This window comes from Cavia porcellus, unplaced genomic scaffold, assembly GCF_034190915.1.
Source record: "Cavia porcellus strain 051 isolate PalLab524CR breed Dunkin Hartley unplaced genomic scaffold, mCavPor4.1 scaffold_32, whole genome shotgun sequence".
Lineage (NCBI taxonomy): Eukaryota > Metazoa > Chordata > Mammalia > Rodentia > Caviidae > Cavia > Cavia porcellus.
The window spans coordinates 30384622-30403904 of record NW_026947515.1 but is presented as its reverse complement, the minus strand read 5'-3'; the positions used below and the strand labels follow the sequence as shown (position 1 = coordinate 30403904).

Genomic DNA, 19283 nt, shown 5'->3' with positions numbered 1-19283 from the left:
CTTGCATTAGCCAGCCCTCTGAGGGGACCACAATCTCCACATTTCCTGGTCTGAGTTCTTGGAACTGCTGGGCATCTGGTCAGTGCATCCATTTAGGTTTTTTTCTCCCTGTGAGACGGGCCTTCTCTGTCCAGTTAATTCCTTTCAGTGGCTTATTGAGTTTGGACCCTTCCCAAAAATAAGTTCAGCAGCCTGATGCGCCTATGAGTGAGGAAGTGTGACCCATCTGTGTGTCTTGGGAGGTGCTGTCCCCTCTACTTGCTCCAGGGGCTGTCCTGTGCCCGTGTGAATTCTGGAGGAGGAGCACTGGCCACTCTAGAAGGCCACTCATGAGAGGCAGGTGAGCTGTGTGGAGAGGCTGGCTATTCCCAGAGGTCCCTGAGTGGTACCTGTCAGTGTCTGCGGTGCTGGCTGAGGAGACAAAGCACACCTGGATCTAGGCCTGACATGGGCGTCAGGGGGCTGGGGCCTCGCGTGCTGGTCTGGCCATCGGGGCGCTTACCAACCGATGTCTTTTCCCCACCTCAGAATAGCATTCCTTTCGAACACCACGGCAAGTAGCTGCTCGTCTGCGTCGGAAGGCAGCACTGGGTGAGTGTGCTCACGGTGGGGCTCGCAGACCACTCCCCATTGCACAGGCTCGCAGGTGGGCTAGGCTTGCATGCTAGGTGCTGGAGGTGTAGTGAGGCTTTTTCCGCTTCGTTCTTCTCATGTGAGCTCCAGAGCAGCAGCAGCCAGCGCCCCATGTGATGGGGAGAACCATCCTCAATCTCTGGATGGAGTGACCCTAGGGGGTAGTCCTGCTGTGCCCTTGGCCTCTGGCCTCCCTGCGACTGCATTTGGTGTGCCATCGCTGCCCTCTGCTCTGGGTACTGGCCAGGTCTGCCCTTCTCTACTACCCTCCCCCCAGCTGCCCTGTTGGGCTGTACTGGGTTCTTATGTCTGTTGTGCTCAGCTGAGTAGCGCCATGCTTAGTGTTGGGGCTCTTGAGCTCTTGCTTCGTTGAGATTCCTGGTGGTCTCTCCGCATCCTGGCTTACTTAGTCACCCCTCTTCCTCTCTCATTTATCTGTCCTCATTTTGTGTTTCTTTCCAAACTTGGTCCCAGCCTTGCCATCTCATCCTTGCAGCTACTGTCTGTATTAACCCATCCAGCCACAGCCACAGCTCCCTGCGCCGGTGCATGGCTGGTTGTCCACCCTGAGCGCCCTTCTTGTCAGCCACTCAGTGGTGCCTTCCAGCAGGGGCTTGAGCTTCTGAGAGGTGTCATGCTGCAGTTTTAAGTGCTCACACTCTTGGAAGCATATGGGCAAGGACTGCTTTGGTGTCTTCCCCACAGAGGGATTTCTGTTTTCAAACCACCTAGTTACTTTACAGGAAGGGACGCTGGGAACGCCATGTCTGCCCGCGGATTCTCAGGATCATCTCTGCGTGCTCCTTGCTTGCATGCCTCTTCTTCCTTCCCCTTCTCGCTGTCACTTGTTCTGCTCGGCAGTGTCCTGGCTGCGGAGTCCCATTGTGCAGCCGCAGGTGCAGGCGTCTAGGTGGGGACCAGGCGGCAGTGTGTCCTTTCCTCTGCAGGCTCCATGATTGGTATCTGTCCCCAGCGCCTGGCTGGCTGTTACCCTAGCCTCATGCTGACCTTCTTCTGTGCTTTGGCTCCGACAGATTCCTGGTCGGGTGGCTTCCAGTGGTCTTCAGTCTGTCGTGCACCGATGAGAACTCTCCTTTTTGCTGTGAAGGGCAGACAATGCATGGCTGATCTACTCTGTTACCAATGGCTTTACTAGTGACACGCCCCCTGGTCTAGACTCGAAATGTTCACGCCGGGAGCTCTCCAGGCCACTCACCCAGCGACACTCGTGGGGAATCCAAATACAGACTAAATGGACAGGCTCCAAGAGCTGCCACCGCCAGGGGCTGGCACCGCGGCCCCTACAGAAGCTCAGTTACTACAGGGCTGGGAAGACGAGAGAGTGTGGGCGACATTGCAGAGACCCCAACTCCCTGCCACGAGCCTCTCCACCCCTCCAGTGGTGGCCGACCTGCGCTCCCTGCGATCCCACTGCGACTACCAGTCTTCTTCTACTTGGTTAAGACAGTTTTGTATCATTTTGCTAAAAATTACTGGCTTAAATCTGTGTAAAGAAATCTGTCTTTTTATTGTTTCTTTCTCGTCTGTTTTTGCGGTCTTAAGAAAGATGTTGACTTTTACAGACTCCTGAGACGGACACTGGCCCACTGTGTCTGTGGGGAGTCAGGAGGGGCACAGACACCAAGGAAGTGTGTTTTGGTTTCTGTTTTCTTTGTTGTGTTGTCCAGTCTGGCAAGGGAACGTTTCATCAGAAGCTCTGTGTGTGTGTGTGTGTGTGTGTGTGTGTGTGTGTGTGTCATGTGCGCGTGCGTGCTTGTCACAGCCCTGCAGCCTGGTTCTGGCCCGCTCACCCTTCCTTTCTGTAGGCTGAAACACCTGCTGTGTTCCGAGCACTGGAAATCGCGGCTACAGAGCCAGGATGGCCAGTGTATCACACGGAGCATTGTGCCTTCTGCTCAGAGGCTGCGAGGATGTAGATACTCCTAAGAGTCGGGTACAGAGGCCTTGTGGGCCCATAGGACATGGGTCTGGATTAAAGAGGAGCCCAGAGTATACTGGGGACCCAGATTAAAGAGGAGCATGCGTTTTTGATCTCTGACTCAGAGACGCGGGGGTTGTGTATGGTGTTTTGGTAGTGTTTGTTGCCTTCATGAATTTGGGAAGTTTCTGAACAGACTGTACAGACTGCCATGCAGATTGACACTCGGTCTGTGTCTTTGCCTGCTCAAAGCCAGGGAGCAGGTTGTCCTGGGTGCCAGGTTTGCCCAGAAAGGCCACTAGCTAAAGGGACCCCACCCAGAGGTGCCAAGAGGCAGGTGACTGCCCACCTAAATCTAGAACCTTCACCTACAGAAAGTTGTGATGCCACGTGCTTTGTACCCTTCAGCTGGATGTCTGTGGGGAAGCTATGGCTGCCCGGTGGGCCATGCTGCTCTGACTCTGGCAGGATTCTCAGATGTTCTTCCCCACCTGTGGCTGTGTCCACCACGTGTACTACTCCATGGAGATGGCAGTGGACCTAAGCAACCATTTAGATACAATACAGTGTGGGTGGGACCACCTCCATTTCTGCCAGCATATGGAGAAAGTTCTGCCAGGGCCCAGGTGCCCTTGGAGGGGCTAATGGTGCCACCGTGGATTTTCCCTCCCAACCCAGAGACCCCTAGCACAGAACTTTGGCCCTGGGGCCACTGCTGCTGTGTGGTGGCACATCATGGGGTGTAGCCCTTTGCTGCCCTAGCCATCTGTCTGTCTGAGCCTTTGGCTGCTCCTCTGAATCCTGAGCTGGTTCCTCTGCTAATACTTAGGGGTGTAGGGTCATGAGCAGGAAGGCTGTGTGTCTGTGTGCATTAGGAGCTCAGGTGGGTCCGATGAGGTTGAAGTGTCCATGGTTGTGAGCCCCTTGCTCGGTCAGTGTTGGGCTCACCCTTTCAGTGAGCGGGTAGGGGTGGCAGCAGCCTTATACACAAGCCCATTGTAAATAGCCATGGTCCCCAGCAGCGCCAGCCTCCGAATACTGTGCCGCACGCAACTTGAAGCTGCCGGCTGCTCTAGGAGTGGACCCGCCTGGGCCCCCGAGGGGGTGGCTTGTGACATTCTTGCCCGTATTTAATCCCCATCACACTTACAGGAAACATAGTTAGAATGTGTGTATCAACCTGTGTCTTGGTGACCAGTCTCTGAGCTGTGCGTTTGTACTACCACTGTATTTGTGTACTTTAACAATTGTGTAAATAATAAATTCATAATGACTTCTACATTTCTTCCCTGCCCCATCCGTGTGGTCCTTACTTCATCAGTTGAGAGTTTTCAGTGAGTTTGGATTAATACGTGAAAACTGACCTTTTTTCCCTGTCTTGCCTCCTTTTCATGGTACTGGTAATTGAGCCCAGGACCTTCATAGTGAGGTACATCCCCAGCCATTTTTTCCCTTTTTTTGGGGGGGGGGGTTGTTTTTGTTTCCGGAGAACCAACTCACTTCCTCACCAGGCAGGTGCTTGTGCCATTGAGCTAGATGCCCAGCCCCTTGCAGCCGTAAATTTATTTTGAGACAGGATATTGCCAAGTTGCCTTGGCTGGATTTGAACTCTTGTGACCCTTCTGCTTCAGTCTCGAAGAGTGTTGGGATCTGAGGGTGTGCATTCTCCATAGCTGAGTGAACACTGACCATTCTTATCCTTGCTCAGCCTGTGGGTGTTGGGTAGCTGGTTGGAGCAGGCACCAGGGTGCTCCCTACTAGGCTCTGATACACATAGCTGGGGTCCACACACCCTTCTGCTTAGGTGTATTGTGCATGATGTTCTGAGAACCCCTTCTCCCTTGGTTAAGCATCTTGAGGATGTAGGCCCCCAAGCTCTGTGTCCCTCTGTGAAGCACTGGTGCCTTAGATTTCCTAGAAAGTAGGGCAGGAATTGAGCAGCCTGACCTGTCCACCTGCCAAGGAGGGCAGCTGCCCACTCCCTCAGCTCACTCCACCATTTGGCAAAGCTTGGCAGCCTGCTTGTCTTGGCTCCCTGCAGGAGCAGGCAGAGGGCGACAGGCAGCTGCAGCCAGGTCTATACCTGCTGCCTGGGCCTGCCCTTTCCCAGGGACACTCAATCTGAACTGAGTTCTGACCAGCTCTGGGGAGCCAGGTACACACCAGCGGGACTTTTGATCCACACTCATTTGGAGGTTACTAGTGTTAAGAGATTGGCCCTGTGTGTGATGCACATGCTGGAGGGGACTCCACAGTGTTCCTCAGACACTGCCCTCCTGCCCCTCTATGGCCATTACTAGGCACCTCTGTCAGGAGCCCCAAGCCAGCCTAGCCTTTTCTCTTGCAGCCGTCCTGTGCCCTAGGCATCACATTGACTTCTCTTTTTGTCCCACTTGGAGGAGCTGGCGTGGACCTCCCATCCTCCCCTGCTGGTTGTAGGATGAGACCCCTCACCAGTTCTGCCCATGTCAGCACCTTCACTGGCCCAATGTGTGCTCCCTTGTTTTTCTGTTGGAAGAAATAAAAACCTGGCTGTCAGGTGCCACCCCGTGAAGGGTCCCTGTGCTGGAGGTGACAAGCTGATCTCCAAATCAGCTGCTGAGACTACTGAGGCTGTGTCTTGAAGGAGACAGTCTAGGCACTGGGGAATAGCAGGTGGAGGCAGTGCTGCAGGTTTGGGCACTACCCCCTGGGATCCCTACTCAGGGCTCTTCTCAGGGGCACAGGATGACATTTTTGGTTCTGCCCACCTGAACCCAGGTGTTAAGTTCTGTTGTCCAGCATTGACTAGAGCCCCTCACTTTTGGTTATCATCTGCAGCAGCAGGCAGTCAGACATGGGACAAGGGACAGGTGCACCCCCAGCAGACCATGGGAGCAACAACTCCGGATACCTTTCTTGTTTACTTTCCATTCTAGTTTGAGGGTGACTTGACACCTGATCCCTTGTGGGCCCATTTGGGAGGAATCTGAGTGGCCATGCCACTGGGACATCTCATGGGGCTCAACTGTTTCAGAGTGTGAACTTTTGACACCTGAAATGTGCCCCAACAGGGCAGCCCTGTCCCCCATCCTCAGCACTCAGTGGCCTCCTCTTGGCCCTTGGCCTCATGACTTGCCTGCCAGGTCAGTGTCAGCATCCTGAATGCCTGGGACCTAGCTCAAGCACAGAATGTGCCCTTTTCTATGTTGGGAAAAACAGAACTAGAAACGCTGGTAGAGAACACAGCCTGTACAATGTCCTATGGATGCTGGGAGCCCAGGGTGCTGCAGCCAAGCAGTGGCCTCACTAGGCTACACTAATCTGGGGGCTTCAGGGCCATGCAACCTCTCCCTTCAAGGTGAGCCCCCTCCATGCCAAGCCAGGCTATCTTCCCAGGGAGCAAGCCCAGCATCTTCACAATTAAGAGTTGTGTTGCCAAAGCCTGCCACGGGGGTCACCACTTTCTGTCTGTTCCATGTTGATTGGCCATGTGCTCTGGGTACAAGCATAGGACAGGACTGGGAAGGGGAGCATCCTGCTGCTGGGCATGAGGTAAACCGTCAGCTGGGTGACAGATGGCCAGTGGGGCAGGTCATGTCCACGGGCCATTCCAGGGACATGCTTCATGCCTGCAGCCACACTAGCATAACTGCCATGGCCAGCAGGGCCAGCCAGATCTTGAAGAGTAGATCTGGAGGCCTCAGGGACCTTGAGCTGCTGAGGTAGCTAGGGAAGGAGCCAGTCAGGTGTTCACTGAGGCCTGGCACCCCTGTTCAAGCCACTGGTCCCCACAGCCTTCACCCTTTCCTTCCTGTTTCTGGAAGCAGCTGATTCCCATGTTTGGGGTCTGCCACATCCGGGGGGCTGGGGCTCCTACTATTTTCACTCTTACGTGGTGAGGTCGGTTCACAGGGCAGATCCTCCCAGGATGTGTGGCCTTTGGCCATCACGGCTGGGCAGTGACCCCTTCAGGTGTCAGCACTGCCCATCAGCCTCACCCCTAACAGAGGAAGCAGGAAATCCAGCGGTGAGACATATCTGAGCCACAGGCTATAGGCAGTGTCACCCAACTACTTCAAAGAGCTGGGTGGGACTATGCCCGCAGGGGTAGAGGGAAGTGGACCGAGATGTGAGCTCTCGCCTCCTTTTTATTGCAGAGGAGCAGGGATGTGGCATCTTTCCGGTTGCACATGGCCCGCCAGGGTGCCCACTGCCGTCCCCAGCGCCCACGACGTACCACCTACTGAGGCGCCCCAGCACCCTCTGACCAGGCTCCCAGCCATGCAGGCCACTGCTGGCCATGAGGGCAGATGGGTGTGAAGCACCCAAGGCCAGCCAGAGCTCTGAATGCAGGCTGGATGGAGAACGGGCAGCAGAGATCAGCGGATGCTGACCACACAGAGCAAAGCGACCAGCCCATCCGAGAGGTGAATAAATGAAAGGCAGGAAAATGTGTTTTCAGCCCACATGCAGTAAACAGAGCACATATGCTGTATCTCAGGTCAGTGCCTTTACCACTAGGGCTCCCATAGGTCTAGGGACCAGTCAGGAGGTGCAAAACCACCTCCTGGAGCCTCAGTTACACATAGTGCCTCACCCCTGCCAGCCCTTTTCTCTGTGCCCTGTGAACACTCATTGCCAAGCAGCCCCACCCACTGCTGCCAAGGCTGGGCTGAAACACCTTGAGCACAGAGCACCAGGAAAGCGGACAAGGACAGGACCATTTGTAAGAATAACCAGGTTATTTCCTGACGGAATTGAGACTTGGGGTGAACAGACGGCAGCATAGAACTGCACCAGCAAGTCCCTCCAAGGCTCCACCACACACAGGCTTCCTTTGCACCTTCCCAGGTGGGCAGAGGCGTGGGCTCTGCAGGAGAAGGGGGCAGGAACAGTGGGGTCAGGCCCATGCCAGCAGCCCTGGCCTATGATTAAAGTGGTGTTGTCTCAGAAGTCTGGGTTTCTAGGTCCTTGACTACAGTGGGGGGCACAGGCTGCTTGGGGTCTGCAGGCTGGATCCCTGGCACAGGCGACTTATAATTGTGGGGCCTGGCTTCACTGCAGATCTGCTTTGGAATGACATGATCCCCCCTTCATGGCCTCCCCTGACAAACATCAGTAGGTGACCCAGGGACCAGGCAGCCAGCACCCCAGCACAGAGCTGACAGCCCCGCCTGGGCTAGTCCTGTTTGTGAAATAAATACATGTTGCCAGTCTCTGTACCTCCTGCCTGTCCCCTGCCAGCCCCAGCCAGGCTGCTCATACACTGGTTTCCGGAGTGTGAACCACCTCCCCGTTTTTCTCAGGCTCTGCCTTCAGGAAGTGCTCAACCTCCCTTGAGTCCACGCTCACATCCACGGGGGGCTTGTGGAGTTTCTCCCCCTCCAAGGCTGAGGCTGCTGCGTCGGGCTCCGATGCCTTGGATCTGCTCCTGATGCAGAAGTTGCCTAGCAGCAGCACAAGGGAAGAGGTGACCACCTCAGCACCCGCCAGGATGAACACGTACTGGTAGACGTGGGTCGCATCCAGCAGCTTGCCTACAAAAGAACCTGAGTCACCAGCTCTGCCTGCAGGTCTCCCGCAGATGCCTCTTAGTGTCTAGCCAGTGTGTCTGGGAAGTTAGGCCGACTACAGCTTCACGCAAAAGTACCCTTCTGCCCTCACTTCCTCTTCCTCCCCCCGCCCCCAAGCAGAGGCTGAGAGGCTCAAAACAAGTCACTTTAGGGTTTGCAGAGTCATGGGAGAGCCTTCCTATGGCCTCCCAGGGTGCTGCTGGGCTCTATACAGCCCTATACTCTGTAACCAAGAACCATGAAACATGGAGGGCCAGGCAGGGTGACTTAGGGTGCTGGGGTAAAGGAGGAATTGGAGGCTGTAGGAGGCTCGTGTGGGCTGCAGAGTGACTTCCCATAGGCCAGAGCCTGGCCAGGCTGCCCCTCCAGTGGGAAGCCATAAGCTTCATCTCAGTTGGGCCCAGCTACCCACTCCAGACACTTGTAGCCTGGGTCCCCAGGAGTGTCCCACAAGCCCTTAACAGCACTCACCACCTGATGGAGGTCCAATGAGCACGGCTATGGCCTCCATCAGCAGCACCAGGCCGATGGCGCTGGAAAACTTGTGGGTACCCACAATGGCCATGAGCACCTCAAACTGCAGGGCACCCACCATGCCATAGGAGATGCCAAAGAAGATGCAGAAGACTACCAGGCCCCCATAGTTGCTGGCCGTGGAGCCTGTCAGGTCAGTGAAGCCGTTGAAGAACATGGCGAAGCTGAAAAGGTAGACTGAGTAGGGCCGCACCTTCTTGAGCCCTGTGATGAAGCCAGCAGTTGGCCGGGCAAAGATGTCGATGAAGCCGAGGATGGTAAGCAGGAAAGCAGCCTTTGTGTCAGGTACACCCAGGTCCTTGGCATAGCTCACCACAAATACGGGTGGCACAAAGAGCCCCAACACCATGATGGAGGCAGCAACAGCATAGATGATAAAGCCTCGGTCCTGGAAGACACTCAGATCCAGCAGCCTCCGGGACTTCTGGGGCCCAGGCCCCCCATCCACCTTGGGCGCCAATGGCCTCATGAGTGCGGCACACACGCAGCAGTTGAGCAGCAGGCCGGCCAGGATAAGGAAGCCACCCCGCCACCCATAGTGGTCCTGCAGCACCTGCCCCAGCGGGGACAGCGCGCACAGGAACACTGGGCTGCCGGCTGCGGCCAGCCCATTGGCAATGGGGCGCCGCTTACTGAAGTATCGGTTGAGCATGATGAGGGAGGGCTGGAAGTTGAGGGCCAGACCCAGGCCTGCGGGAAAGGGATGGCATGTGACTGTCGGTGTACCCTGCACCCCCGACACCTCCACCAAGCATGCTGCAGCTCTGTCCTGAGGGTCCACATGAGTCTGGGGTGCCCGTGGGGGGTAGGGAGGAAAGACCGCCACCCCTGCACGTGCCCACCCCTCCCACCTACCAACACCCAGCGGTGTCAGCTGGGCCCCACTCACCTGTAATGACCCCTGCCGTGAAGTAGAGCTGAATAATGCTTGTGCAGAAGGATGCAGCCACCATGCCCAGGGACGCGAAGAGGCCACCCACAAGCATGACGGGCCGGCAGCCAAAGCGGTTCACACACACACTACAGAGCGGGCCTGCAGGGAGGCAGTAGCTGGGGTGGGGTTGGCCCAGGCCTCCGGCCAGGCTCTGTCCTGTGCAAGCCCACCAGGAGTCCAAGTCGTAGCCCCAGCCCTGCTGCTTGAAGATGGCCACACCCTCCCAGACACCACTTGGCAAATGTGCTGGCAGCTCTGGGGACCAGAGTCCCAGAGGGCAGCCTGTGCATGGACACTGCGGGCACAGCCTCACTCACTATGGGGCTCATCTGATTGCACCCTGCTGGTCTACGAGGATTCGCTGTCAGTTAAGAAACAGCTTGTGAGGGCCTTGTCCTCTACGACCATCTATAAATACTGCCCACTTGTTTAGCCAGGGGCCAAGGCATGTGTTGCCAAGGCCAGCCCACCTGGGCTGCTCCCCAGCAGGATCCCGTTGAGGGCTTCCCTTTAGGCCTCTGGAGCCTGAAATGAGCCCTACCTACTTAGGCCTCTAGCTCAGCAAGCTGGAGCCCCAGAACTAGGGGCTTGATGTGTGGAAGGCCCTACCTGTGCCATAAAGCATGGCCAACAAGATGGAGGAGATCCAGGCCGTGTCGCTGTATCCGACCCCAAACTCCCGAATGAGCTCCTTGAAGAAGACACTGACGGCCTTGGGGAAGGCGTAGGAGAAGCCGGTGATAACAAAGCAGCCAAACAGCACAGCCCAGCCCCAGCCGCCATCCGGGGCCTTGATGCCTGTGGGGCCCTCATCCACCACAGCACCTCCCATGGCCAAGAGGGCTGGTTCCTTCTCACCTGAGAGAAGGGGAAGGAAGGAAGCAAGGCCAGCTCAGGTGCCAGGTGATCATGTAGCCTCAGCCCTGCAGGGGAGGGCAGGAATAGACAGGCCAGGCATGCCAGTAGCCTGGGACTGGCACCTAGAGCTCAGCCACGGCCAGCCTGCTGGGCTGCCCCACAGCCCTCCACTTCTGACGACCTCTGCCACCTCCACCAGGGGGAGCGACTGGGCCCCTTCATTCATGACCCAACCTCAGCTTCCTGCTCACACACAGCTGGCTCTGAAGGGCAGTGGTTTGGGGGCTCAGCCAGGACTGAGGTCACCCCCTGGGAATAGCAGAGCCTGCAGGGCGGTCGGCAGGCTGGTGTGTGCTGATTCAGTGCAAGCAGCCCCACTAGGTGGTGGTGTCCTCTGGACTTCTGCCCAGCTTTGTGCAAATCCGTACCTGGCCAGCTGAGCCTCATCTCCTGCCCACAGGGGAACTGGGCTCTGAGCTGACTGTGCAGGGTTGGAGGCAGGTATAGAGGCCTGAGTGCCAGGGAGCTGTAAGGTACCACCTGCCCCACTTCCCATGGGTGGAGACTGGCAGCTGCCAGCACAATCCTTCAGCTCTTGAAAAAAGCTGAAGGCCTGATGGGTTCAAGGAAGGGCTGGGGCCAGGGCTCCACCCAAGAAGGGCTAGTGGTGGAGGTGGCTTCTGGCCAGCCCACTGGAGTCTGTTCTTGCCAGCCCAGGCTGGCAGCACAAGGAAGGCTGCCCCAAATGCCACACAGCCAAGGCTGACTTCCCTTTTTATAAATCCAGGAGCTTAGCGCATCTGAGGCTGGGGCCAGGCTTCTCTCTCTGTCCCATCCCATCAGAAGCCCCCCTAATCCTAGCAGTTACCCCCACCTCACCAAGGAGACACCTGGGACAGGGTTGGTGTCTGACACCTAGGGCCTTCGATCCAGTCTGCTCAGCCTCTTCTCACCAGTGACGTGTGGCTGGCCAGCTCCCTGGGGAGGCACACAAGCCCTGGTATGTAAGGTTAGCCAGTGCAGTTGATGCCCAAGAGCCCCAGGCCAGGACAGCAGGTGTGACTCTACCACATCACCTCAGCACTAGTTTGGCTCTCTTGGCCCCACCCCTGCCAAGTTCCTGGCTTCCTCCTGCAAGCACAGAGCCCCTGTGGGTAGCTAGCAATTGTGCCTTGGGGTGGAGACCTAGGCTCAGCATGACCTGTCCATGCAGAGGGACCCACAAGCCTGAGACAGCACAGAGGAAGGCCCAGTGGGACAGTCATAACACACCAGGAGGCGGGATGCAGCACAGGCTGCTCTTCTCCACGTTGGCACTAATCTGAAAATACCCCACTTATGAACTCAGCTACTTAGGAGGCTGAGGCAGGAAGATCACAAAATAAGCATAGCCTGGCCAATTTAGTCTGAGTCTATCTCAAAATTAAAAAGACTAGCCATCCCTGGTACTGGGGAGAAGGGGGAATGTCCTTAAGATTACACACAACAAAGAAAATCTGAAAAAAAATGTACATTATAGGAATATACATTCACAGTTCATGCTTTCTCTGAAAAAGGGTGTGGAACCCAGGTCCAGGATTCAAAGGCTAGTCATAAGGACAGTGGGAGGGTAACTGTCCCCAGGGCCCCCTGCTTGGTTTGGCTGTGGATTTACAAAAATTTTTTTTGCACTTTTTAAAATAAATCAAGTGAATACACAAGGCCAAGGAGTGGCACATGTCCAAAATCAGCAGTAGGAATAGCCAAGCTCTGCACCCAGCAAACACAGGTAGACGTCCAAGGCCTCCATCTCCTGCCGCACCAGCCATGCCTTATGCTTGCCAGAGAATTAGGAATCCCAGAGCCTTTTAAGTTCTTCCCTTGCATGTCCACTGCCCCCAAGAACTGGGCCCTCCCTGGAGGGGCCATCTCTGCATCACCTGGGATCTTGGAGGGTTAGCAGAGTTGGCCAATACTCAGAGCCCAAAGAGGTGCAGCACGATCTGGGGGCACGAGTGGCTGCGGCTGCCACATGAGGCTCACACAGGAAGAACCACCTGTGCCAAGGAGATGGCAGCTCCTGGATGGGAAGTTCCCAACTGAGGCAGCCATAGTGGGTGCCAGCCACCCTGCACAGGGTGTTCTAAGTGAGGTTTCGGCTTGCCAACCAGGGCTAATTCTAAACCAACATGGCCTGAATGGGCTGACCACACAACAGACAGCAGAGTAAGGGGTGAGATTCCCTAGAGTGAAATGGTCTCACCAGTCCAGCCTCCTTTGGGGGAAGGAAATAAGCCCACCTCATCTTCCAGGCTGACCCAAGCAAGGGTTCATGCTGTTCTCAAGAAAGCCCTGGGCTGCCTGGCCTGGGGAGAAGCACCCAGCACAGGCCACCCTGATGGCACACCCAAGAGCACACTGCAACACGCTGGCCTTTCAGTGACATTTACCCTCCGGGGGAAGCATGTGAACCAGCCCAGAAATAACCTGGCCTCCGGGTCGAAAGCTGATCTGGGGTTGGGGGTGCCTCTGGGTCAGCAGAGGCTCCAGTCTGCTTGCAAGGCTGGCCCTTAAAGGTCCTTTGAAGGTCCTACACCCCCAGCCGCTGAAGTCTAAGAAGGGACACAGCCAACCAACCGGGCAGGGTTCATGGAAGACGCTTGCAACAGCCCTCCCAGGAGAGGCCCAGAAGGGGCCCTGTGTAACTTCCCACTAGGGAAGCACAAACGTCCAGCCCACACAGAACTTTGCCCTTCACCTGCCGCTCCCAGGCCTGCATAATGAACTGCAGGAGGGTAGGCCAGGTCCCTGCAGCAGCCCAAGCCTACTCTGTGGCAAGCCTGGGGACAACTACTTTCCTTCCAGTCACTTTTCAGACCACTGAGGGACAAGGAGACAACCCTGTTGCAGCCTCTCAGGGTGAAAGAGGCAGGAGGGTGCACATGGGAGGGCAGGCCTCCTTGAGAGCTGCCCTTCCTTCCTCTTCCATGGTGTTGTGCAAACAGGTCACCGGCAGCACGCCCCTCCCCCTCCCCCCTCCCCTGCAGGAGGGAGGCAGGCAGGCGCCCAAGGCTGTGCTGGGGTATAATGGATTTTGTCCGGAGAGCAGAGGGCAAGTCCTCCATCCTTTCACCCCTGGCCCTCTCAGCCCCAGGGTAGCCTCTGTATGTGTAGCTTTGCATCATTTGCTGAGGCCCGTGGGGGAATGGGGAATGCCGCCGCCGTGTGGGGTTGGGCTCCAGCCTCATCTGAGACTTCAGCCCTTCCTGCCGCACAGTGGTCAGTTCTGGGGCGCGGCCCCCTCGTGCTGTCCAACGCCCTTCCCTGGGGTGTCTCTGGTCGTGGTCAGTCTACAGCCACCCCCGCTCGCACGCCGCCAAGGCCCTCTGGGCCCCGCACAGGCTCCCCTCCTCGAGGCCGCGGGAACCCTAGGGGAGGGCCAGGGTCAGGAACCCCTCCCACTGCCCCACCAGGTGCCCGCAGCCGGTAGAAAGGAGGCAACCGGGAAACAAGGGCCCTCCTCTGCGCGCCGCCTGGATGCAGGAGGGGTCGGCACAGCCGGGCAGGGTAGGCGGGTTGCACCGGGCTGAGCCTGTGGGGTGGGGGCGGGAAGATACTCCGCCCGTGCGCCCGCGGAACGTGGGGGACGTGACGACCGCGCCGAGGGAGGAGCCCGCCGTATTGCCTGGAGTAGGCGCCCAGCAGCGCTGCTGTAGCGGCCCTCGTGCAAGGGGTGGGCCGGCCTCCTCTCCCTCTGCTAGCGCTCGGGGTGCCGGCTCGCCAACCGCGGGAATCCAGGGACGATGACTCTGTGAAGGCACCCGACCCCCACACGGCCCATTCCACAGATGAACACAATGGGCAGGGATGCGCTAGCTTAGCTGACACCGGGAGGAGCCCAGGCGCTGTCCGCTCTCCCACAGCCTCTGCTCCAGAGCCCCGTGTCTTGGGGCCCAGGACTGGTCAGAAGGCGCCTCCTGTAGCTTGGCGCCCCTCCCCTGAGGCTCCTCACTGGCCCATTCCATCCCCAGAACCATGTCTAGGAAGGGTCCCACCCTCGCGCCCCTCCACCTGCCAGCCTTTGCTGGCTGCTCCGAGGTTACCAGAGCTCCCTCCTGGCTGTCCCTACAAGTTTGTGTCCATGCCCCTGGCAGTGAGGGCCATAGCCTTCTGGGTAACGGGCCCTGCTCAAGGTCATTCTGGGGCGAGTCCACCTTGGAGGCCACCCAAGGCCCTGACCACACCACACCCCTGGGCAGGGCTCCATACCTGCTCAGGCAGTGCCCCCCTGGGCTCTCTGGGAGCAAAGCCCCAGCCCCATCTCCTAGTAGCAGAGCACTAGTCACTGCCCATCCAGAGGGGTCCACACTGCCAGAGGGGACAGACCCAGCAGACACAGCCGGCTCTCAGGCCCGCTGAACAGAGCCAGGACCCCCTGGAAAACCAGCAGGGGCTCTCCCAGTGAGGCCAGCCCCAGGCCTGGTTGCTTGGAGAGGCCACCTGCCTTGCTGTCCCTCAAGACTATTCAGTGGGCCTGATTCGAATCATGTAAGTGACTCTGTCACCCCAGAGCCCTGGATAAGCAGCCTGGTGCTTCTGGGACAGGAAGGACACTGGCCCCTGCTGCCCTTACTTGGAGCCAGGCACCCAAGAGGCCCAAAGCTAACGGCTTCCCGCCCTCTGAGCACCTGCCTCCCGCTTGCCCAGCACCCAGGTAGGTGCCTCTTCCACCCACTTTCAGACAAGGAAATTGAGGGCCCTGTCTGGTTTTCCTGCAGGCTGGGGCACAGCGAGGGCACGGCTATGAGTACCTCAATTCTAGAGGAGGTCCTCTACCTTTGTGCCTGGGTTTGGACTCTTGGCTGTGGACCGAAAGTGGGTGCCAGACGGTGTTAGGAGAAAGAAAGGCCGAGAGACCACCCCCTCGTATGGTCCCTGGCCAGAGCACACGTGCGCCCCTGTTCCTCGGGGAGACTATAGACTACCACCAACTATTGACCTCGCACCCTGGCCGCGGACCGAGCTATTTATACTCAGGACAGACTCCGCCGCCCGGTGCGGCCACCTCCTGGATGGAGCCCAGCAACCGAGGGCCGCCCGACGGATGGCTGCCCCAGGAAAGCTGGACCTGGGTAGCTGGTACCCCTTGGCGGGGGACGCGGGGCAGGACTTGCCCAAACCGGGTCGTCCTGGACCCCGCGGTGTAACGGAGTTAGGAAGAGGAGCCGGGGTGCGGCTCGAGGTCCCCGCCCTGGCCCGCCGAGCATCCGAGACGCGCCTACCTGCTGCCACTGCCTCTGTGCGCCCTGCCCGCCGAGGATGCCGGGTGCCTCGCAGGGGGCGACTTTAAGTGCTCTCCCTGCTCGCGCGGCACGTCCCCCGCGCGCGTCATCGCTGCCTGGCGCCGCCCCCGCCCGCCCCGCCTGGACCCCAAGCCGCCGGAGGGGGCGCCCTGGCCATTGCTCCCGACGGCGCGCACCAAAGCGCGGCCCGCCCCCCGCCCCCCGCCCCGCCAGCCGGCTACCGCCTAGCTGCGCCCTCACATCCGGACCGCTCACCCCATCTCCCCTACCCGGGACCTTGTCTTCCTTCAGTCTACCTGGCTCCAGCAAGAGGCATCTTCTTCACCATCTCTGGATGGAGTCCCTCAGCCCCCACAGCACCCCACGGGGCCCGTATGGAACCTATGTCCTACCCAGACCTCCGCCTAAAGCCGGTGCCAGTGCCTGGGCAGGTGGCCGCGGTGTCTCGTCGTGAGGGAGCAAGGTCTCTGCGCGCTCTGAGCAGCCTAGGCGATTCCAGACCAGGCTGTGCGCCTCTCTGAACTTCCGTTTCCCCAAGTGGCCCGATGAAGTTTCCGATCCCTGCCCTGGTGCCCCACTCTGCCCCTCCCGGCCGAACCTGGAGGTGGGGACACCGCCCAAGGAGCGAGAAGCCTGGTCGAGGGCTAGGGTGCTCCCCAGCAAGGGGGCTTTGCTGCCGCCCTCCCACCACTAGAATAACGGAGCACTGTGGTTGCTGGGGCATCAGGGAGCTCTGCCTTCCGCACCCCCAGACAGCCCAGGACATCGTTTGTGCCCAGCCACCCTGCCTACGCTGCCAGGGTGCTGCAGCCTCACTGGGGGATGCATGAGGCTGAGGTGGGGGACTGAGCGTTAGTGCCCAGATCCCAGCACACCTGTGACAGGAGTACAGCGATGTCGCTGGAGGGCGATGGGTTACTCACTCTGTTGGCCCATAGATGGTGGGCAGCAAGGTTTTGTCTTGGCTCCAGAGCCCACCAGCTGCAGACCTAGCCTTCTGGGATGCCCTGCCCATGAAGACTTTCCTCCCTCTGGGCCTCCAGGAGGAAAGTCTGAGCTGGGTCAGTCCCCCTCCCCCATGCTGAAGGCTCAAGGGACTGCGACTGCCTGAGAACCTGCGAAGGAGGTGAGGAGGGCCTGGGACAGCTGCAGGAAGCCTCCCTCCACTCCAGGGCGGTACTTCCTGCCTCTGGTTATTGCGACTTGGCTTGCCAGCCAACCAGACTGCCCTCCACAACTGCAGCAGGCCTGGGAGTGGGCTAGGAACCAGGGATTCCTCCAGGACAGTAGCTCTGCAGCTTTTGGCCCCTGTTTCCCCACCAGTGCCTACTTTGAATCAAAGAACTCAGTGCCATTTAACATGGAGAGGGAGGTGGAATCAGGGTGGCCCCACCTCCTTCTACCTCAGGAGGGCCATAGAGGCACCACCCGCAGCCAGGGCTTCTAAGGCTCAATTGGCTACCTCATCCCCACCCAAGGATTCTCTGCACCCCGGTTTCTGCTCCTCCTTGGCATGGACTCAAGAATCTAGGATGCATCCATCGTGGCCCTGCAGGGCCCCTGCAGCCTTGGGTTAAGGTGCCTTTGGGCAAGGGGGGTTCCAAGCCCTTCACTGCTCTCCAGGGCATTTTGTTAGAAGCCACAGTGGCAGCTGGCCTGTTCCCATTCCAGACCACAACTCCTCGAGGCCTAGGGAGTGGCCAGAGCCCACTCAGCAGTGTGAGAAGGGTGGCGGCTTGTCTGAAGTTTAGAGCTGGTGGTGCTGGGAACACATAGCCGAGGCCTGGCTCCAGTCACCCAGTTCTCCACAGTGGCCAGCATCCATACAGGCTGTCCTTTTTGGAAAGGAAGGGAAGGGGGGCTTAGGAAGGTGTCCCCCTTGGCCCGATCTGTTTTGGCCCTGCTTTATCACAGTCAAACATGGCCCACCCTCTGTCCAGTCCAGGCCACAGCTACAGTTCCAGTCAGGCTCTGGAAAGTGCTGTAAGGAGTCCTGGTCCCCAAGACCCCTTGGGGGACACAGCCCCACCTTTCTAAGAGCACTGTCCCAGGAGCAGACGGATGTGAAGCATCTGCCCAGCTCCATCTAGACACAGGGTGGGAGCCAGATTCCACCTCTGACTCCACACGTGTGGAAAGGATTTTCTGAGGGTTATTCTGGCAACTGTCCCCCCCTCTCCCCGTGGAAGAACAGGTTTCCATTCCTTTCAGAACCTCACATCCTGGGTGTTTGGGAATCCCCCACACTCCTCCAGTGATCAGACCTGGCTGTACCACCCAGCATCAGCTGCCACCCCACTGATGGGCCTGGGGCCAGGACAGGCTAGTCAGGCAAAGAAAGCCGAGTTGTGGGAATAGACAGCTGAGCCGAGCCACGGCCCCCCTGTCTGGGGTCCCAGCTGCCTGGCTCATGAGCCCGCTGCCTGAGAGCTCCCTGTCCAGAGGATCTGGTGACACAACTGTTGCAGCCTGTCACTCCATACCTGGGACTACCACGAAACATATGTGTACACACATGTACACTGAGGCCCCTGCTGAGTCCAGGACCCTTGCAGGACTTCCCCCGCCCAGCTAGATGGGGTGTGACTGTGACTGAGACCCCAAAGGGCAGAGGTGGAACCCAGACCAGGGTTTGTACCCAATGCTGCCCCATGCACTGCCCCCCTAGGATGTTTTCCTCCAAACCTCTCCAGGTTCCCAGAAAAACAAATATATTCACCTGGCAGCTGCCTGGCCTCCCACAGAGCAGAAGCCCAGGCAGTGAGCACAGGAGAAGCAGGAGAGGCGAGACCTCAGCCCCACCCTGCCGGCACACTTGCGTGGCAGACAGGCAGGTGCTAGGCATGGAGTGCAGGGGTGGTGTGGGCTCTAGAGCCTTGAGACATAGCTGAACATGGATTTGGGGGTTTTGTGTATGGGCTTTAGATATTTGTGCATAGGTGTTAGGTGTGTGTGTTTATTGTGTGTTAGGGTTGGGTGTGTGTACATAGGTGTCAGGTATGTCCAGTGTGTGTCCCTGGGTATTTAGTGTTTGTTGGTTGTGACCGTGTGTCTGGTATATGTGTGTTGGGTATGTGTGCTTGGGTGTTAGGCATGTGTGTTTGTTAGGTGTGAGCATATTTGTGTATTTGTTGAATGGGAATGGATAGGGGGTGTGTGTGCACGTGTTTGCTGGTTGTGTGTGCTTTTAGGTGCTTCATGCTTGTTGGGGTTTGGGTACATGGGTCTTGAATGTGTTGTTGTATTGAATGTGTACATGAGTGTTGGGTTCATGTGTGTGTTGGCTGGATAGGCTGTGTTGTGTATTTGTTGGGTGCTTGTGTGTGTGTGTGTGTGTGTGTTGGAGTGTTTGTATTGACATGCATGTGTATCATGTGGGTGTTGTGTGTGTTGGTTGGATAGGCATGCACGTGTGTTGCATGTATTTGTGTGTGGCTTGGTTGGATGGAGTGTGTGGGTGTGTATGGTCTAACAGGAGGAGCTGATGTGAGGTGACCAAGTCCTTTCCTCAGTGGCAGCAGTGACCTCTTCCCTGTCACTCAGAGGAA

General features: G+C 57.9%; 2 protein-coding genes across 10 annotated transcripts in view; one reads left to right on the top strand and one right to left on the bottom strand.

Moving 5' to 3' along the window:
- Csnk1d (casein kinase 1 delta) overlaps positions 1 to 7507 on the top strand; it is a 29233-nt gene extending 21726 nt beyond the window's left edge. Inside the window, exons 9-10 of one of the 3 annotated variants that reach the window (XM_005001480.4) lie at positions 529 to 591; positions 1668 to 3851. In XM_005001480.4, the coding sequence (XP_005001537.1) occupies positions 529 to 561 (33 nt within the window). In that variant the 3' untranslated portion in view covers positions 562 to 591; positions 1668 to 3851. Of the gene's footprint in view, positions 1 to 528; positions 592 to 1667; positions 3852 to 6711 lie in introns of those variants that run through there. The other 2 variants (XM_013147200.3, XM_003464831.5) reach the window with 2 other exon arrangements.
- On the bottom strand, positions 6685 to 16976 carry Slc16a3 (solute carrier family 16 member 3). Of its 7 annotated transcripts, none has more exons than XM_063242388.1 (6): positions 15715 to 15837; positions 11328 to 11431; positions 10205 to 10453; positions 9551 to 9694; positions 8599 to 9351; positions 6685 to 8091 (listed from the first exon to the last, which is right to left on the bottom strand). In XM_063242388.1, exons 3-6 carry the CDS (start codon positions 10425 to 10427, stop codon positions 7814 to 7816), a joined length of 1398 nt encoding a protein of 465 aa, XP_063098458.1. In that variant the 5' UTR covers positions 10428 to 10453; positions 11328 to 11431; positions 15715 to 15837; the 3' UTR covers positions 6685 to 7813. The 7 variants fall into 7 exon arrangements, with proteins under 7 accessions (XP_063098458.1, XP_013002653.1, XP_063098454.1 ...); XM_013147199.3 differs by having other exon boundaries at positions 11333 to 11431; XM_063242384.1 differs by lacking the exons at positions 11328 to 11431; positions 15715 to 15837 and adding an exon at positions 16659 to 16976.
- Positions 16977 to 19283: the final 2307 nt, after the last annotated feature.